General features: G+C 38.0%; 1 protein-coding gene across 1 annotated transcript; it reads right to left on the minus strand.

The window, feature by feature from the left end:
- LOC141660319 (uncharacterized) lies at window positions 1-387 on the minus strand. Its single transcript, XM_074467298.1, has one exon. It carries the CDS (start codon window positions 385-387, stop codon window positions 1-3), a length of 387 nt encoding a protein of 128 aa, XP_074323399.1.
- Between the last annotated feature and the right edge of the window lie 1,697 nt (window positions 388-2,084).

Consider the following 2,084-nt stretch of genomic DNA (forward strand, 5'->3'; position numbering starts at 1 on the left):
TCAGTTCGGCTGAAGCTTCCCTTGTCTTGCTGGCATAGAAGCGGCTAGCTCCCTTAGGACTAGGTCTTCCACTCCGAACGACCTCTTCTTAATGCTGGAGTCATAGTGTTGGGCTGCCTGTAGCAAATATTTCATGTTTCTTTGGTGGGCAGCCTCTCTTTCTTCTTCCAACAATTTCACGTTCGCCCTTAGCCCAAAGCTGTTAGTTTCCACATTGTAGACCTCAGTTCGGTATGATTTCAGTCCTACTTCGACCGGAACTAGGGCTTCGGTCCCATAGGCCATCCTGAAAGGAGTTTCTCCCGTTGAAGACCTAGGGGTCATTCGGTAAGCCCACAAGATCCAAGGGAGTTCTTCTGACCACCTGCCTTTAGCTTCGCCCACCATCTTCTTTATCCCTTGAAAGATTATTTTATTTACTGCTTTGATTGCCCCATTCCCTTACGGGTGGGCGACAGAGCTGAATCTTTGTTCGATTCTGAAGTGGTGCAGAAACCTTCGGAACTTGTTTCCAATAAATTGAGTCCCATTATCAGATATGCAAATCTTCAGAATTCCGAATCGGAGAATAATCTGCTCTAGGAAGAATTTCTTTGCAGATTCTTTAGTTATAGCTCACAATGGTCGGGCTTCGACCCACTTGGTCATGTAGTCGATGATGATTATGCAGTATTTTGCTTATTTCGTTCTAGTGGGGAGAATTCCAACTATGTCCACGGCCCACATGGTGAACGGAATAGGGCTGAGAACTGAAGTCATTTCTTCAGGGGATTGCTTTGGAACAGTGGCGAACAACTGGCATTGGACATATGTTGGTGAGACTGCGTAGCTATATGAACAGTTACGTGATAACTCAACACGATAACAACACTAGAACATGACAGGTTAATATTACTACGTCTACACAAGAAATCAGGAAGAATGAAGACAAGGCAAATACAAAGAATCAGAATATTATAAGAAGGCCTGAAGCCTGTTTACAGGTCACTGAAAGAAGTTCAATAATATGATCATGTCTCAGTGAAGAAAAAAGGTTAAAGACTTTCAGGGTTTCAGAAATGTTGAAGATTCAGTATACAAGTGTTACCGGAAGATTTCAGTGTATGGGCATTGATTGAATATAGACAGTGTTCGAAGCATAGGAATCTGAAGAATTGAAGACAGGGTATAGACAGAGGTTAAGAAGACGTTGTCTAAAGTACCGGAAAGGATTCTAGTGAAAGTACAGTTGTTTATTGACAGTCAGTGTCTGAAGCGATAAAGTTGAGGCAAGCTTAACAATGTAATCAAGGCTATAATACGAAGACCTGAATCGGGGTAGTCGTCTGTGAAACAGACCAGTTGCACTAGGCGTCAACAGCTCGTGAAAGGAATCTGGGTATTATTTATAAAAGGATTGTTAAGTTGAGGAACGTACTTGGATTGAACATTTATCTGTTAAAGTACGAGAAGAGGTGCGCAGGGTATACAGCTAAACAGCTCAGGGGATTGGCGAAGCTCAAAGTTTAATTGTTAAATTAAATAAATTTATTTAATGGACTTTAATATAATTTATTTAATAAACTTAAAATGATTTATCTTATAAACTTTAAATAAGTTTATTTTATAAATCTAAATTAATTTATTTATATAAGTTATATTTAAGTTTATTTTATAAATTAATTTAGTTACAATTTAAACTTATAAAAAAAAGGAAAAAGAAAAAAGAAAAAAAAAAGGAAAAGGGAAAGGGAAAAGGAAAAAGAAAAGGAAAACAAAACAAAACAAAAAGGAAATAAAAGAAAAGAAAAATAAAAGAAAAAGAAAAAGAAAAAAGAAAAATAAAAGAATTAACCAAAAAAAAACGTGTACAAAACTTTTGTTGTTAAGTACATGTACATGTACTAGTTACATGTAGTAAAACAGGGTCGCCACACACAACCAGGTCGCCACAGGCTACACCACCTCCCTGGTCGCCATAGGCAGGTTGTGTAGTTTTGTTTTATTAACTCGATCGCCACAAAGAAATGTATATGTCGCCACAGAATCCTCAGCCACACATTATTGGATATAAAAGTCTACACTTTGCAGCAGAAGAAAAGAGC

Source organism: Apium graveolens, chromosome 5, assembly GCF_009905375.1.
Source record: "Apium graveolens cultivar Ventura chromosome 5, ASM990537v1, whole genome shotgun sequence".
Classification (NCBI taxonomy): domain Eukaryota; kingdom Viridiplantae; phylum Streptophyta; class Magnoliopsida; order Apiales; family Apiaceae; genus Apium; species Apium graveolens.

Coding starts and splice junctions, on each gene's coding strand:
- LOC141660319 (XM_074467298.1), bottom strand. CDS start 387: ATGGTGGGCGAAGCTAAAGGCAGGTGGTCAGAAGAACTCCCTTGGATC.